Source organism: Bidens hawaiensis, unplaced genomic scaffold (genome assembly GCF_021521415.1).
Source record: "Bidens hawaiensis isolate Kalapana, Puna unplaced genomic scaffold, B.hawaiensis_p1.1 tig00033814_1, whole genome shotgun sequence".
NCBI lineage: Eukaryota > Viridiplantae > Streptophyta > Magnoliopsida > Asterales > Asteraceae > Bidens > Bidens hawaiensis.
This window is the reverse complement of record NW_027495806.1, coordinates 208163-209993: the sequence shown is the minus strand read 5'-3', so window position 1 is coordinate 209993 and position 1831 is coordinate 208163. Positions and strand designations below refer to the sequence as shown.

The 1831-nt window shown below is 33.6% G+C and overlaps 1 protein-coding gene across 1 annotated transcript; it reads left to right on the top strand.

Annotated features, from left to right (window-relative positions):
- Nucleotides 1-629: 629 nt before the first annotated feature.
- LOC143585320 (ATP-dependent DNA helicase At3g02060, chloroplastic-like) lies at nt 630-1480 on the top strand. Its single transcript, XM_077067134.1, has 3 exons — nt 630-880; nt 984-1028; nt 1118-1480. Exons 1-3 carry the CDS (start codon nt 698-700, stop codon nt 1370-1372), a joined length of 483 nt encoding a protein of 160 aa, XP_076923249.1. The 5' UTR covers nt 630-697; the 3' UTR covers nt 1373-1480.
- The last annotated feature ends 351 nt before the right edge of the window (nt 1481-1831 follow it).

The following is a 1831-nucleotide window of genomic DNA, read 5'->3' as shown; positions in this document are numbered from 1 at the left end:
GAAGGTCTACGGGACTGTTCAGAGAAATGATATTGTGTATATAATTAATTGTACATGATACTTAGGGTAATTTGATCCCAATTTAGTTGGGTGCCTAATGAGTAGTCACAAAGGTATTATTGTTGGTTTCACAAAGGTATTGAAAAGAAGATTTTAGAGTCAGCGTTATTCACCAGCTTTGTGCTGACGTAATTTCCCCCCATGTTACAGGGAACAAGAAAGGTTAGACAAACAAGAAGGAATAAAAGATTGGAGTTATAGTCATTAGATGCTATCTGATGGCTCAGATATTTTATTTGAAAATAATACGAAGAGTTATGTTTTTTAAAGAAATGTGTTTGAAATATTAAACGGGTATTTTAACCCGAGAGTTTAATAAGTTTTCAAAAGTAATAATATTTTATTTAAAGACTTTCGCTGAAATAAAACCCGCAACTCTGATGTATTTACAAAAGAGGTACCAACTTGTGGTCACACGCTTAGGCCCTAAAGTGGGGGTGTGACAATAACAACCAATTAAGAGTACATTCCTTTTACTTGCAATGGTCTTTCTGCATTTTTATGAACTCTGTAAGACCCAAATTTGAATCGGTTTTGTTTCTGCGTAGATCTGAGAAAGACAGGTTTTTTTACTTATTACAAAAGTAAATAACACATGACTATAAAGGGTGATCTTGTAATAAATGTTTTGCAATAAATGCTACAGAAAAGGCTAGAAGCTCTTGAAGAATGTGGTGATCTTGGTCAAGGTTTGCAACTTGCAGAAAGAGACATGACTATAAGAGGTTTTGGCAATATTTTTGGTGTGCAACAAACAGGGGATATTGGCAATGTAGGCATTGATTTATTCTTTGAAATGCTCTTTGAGAGCTTATCCACGGTATTCTTATTATCATTTTTCATTCTTTAAATGGTTATATGGGTTAATATTAACCTTTTTCCAGTACAATTAGTTGCAAAATCATGCTCTTTTAATGAACCAGGTTGATGTGCATCGAACACGTCCAGTTCCTTACAAATCTGTCAAGGTATGTGTTACTTATACTTATGAGTTAAAATAGATTGTAATATGGTTTTTTGAAATATCATATTTAACGCAATAATGTTATACAAACAGCTTGAGTTGGATATAAATCCTCGTCTGTCGTCAGAGTACATAAATAATCTGGACAATCCCATAGAAATAATTAAAGGTGCGGAAAAAGCTGCAGCAAAAGACACGTGTAGTTTGGTACAATTTACAGTGGATTTAAGGAGACAGTATGGGAAAGAGCCTTATGCCATGGAAGTTTTATTGAAAAAACTTTATGTGAAAAGAATGGCAGCAGATATTGGGATTACCAGAATCTATGTTTCGGGGAGGAAACAGTAGTAATGATGACAAACATGAGTGAGCAAGTTTTCAAGATGATAAGAGACGCCATGCTATCAGATGTTCACCGGAATATGCTTGTGTTTGAAGGAGATGAGATTTAAGGTACAAGAAAAAAACTTATTTTCTAGTTAATCTAGGATTCTAGGGGATAATGTCAAAAGGTAGCAATGCCTTTTCACTTATGTTCCATTTTAGTTGGTCTACTTTGATTTGATTGATTTTAGTCGTTGAAGTCTTAAAAAATGTTCCATATTGGCCATTTTGAAAAAAATAAAATATGACAATAATACCCTTGAAATGTTGCCCCTATGTTGCCATAAGTATCTATAAGTTTAGGGGTACTTCGGTGAATGCAATTTTAATGAAGATGATTAAAATGGAACACTTTTCATAACTTCAGTGACTAAAATGAACGAGACGTACAATACAGTACAATGTCTAAAACAACACAAGACT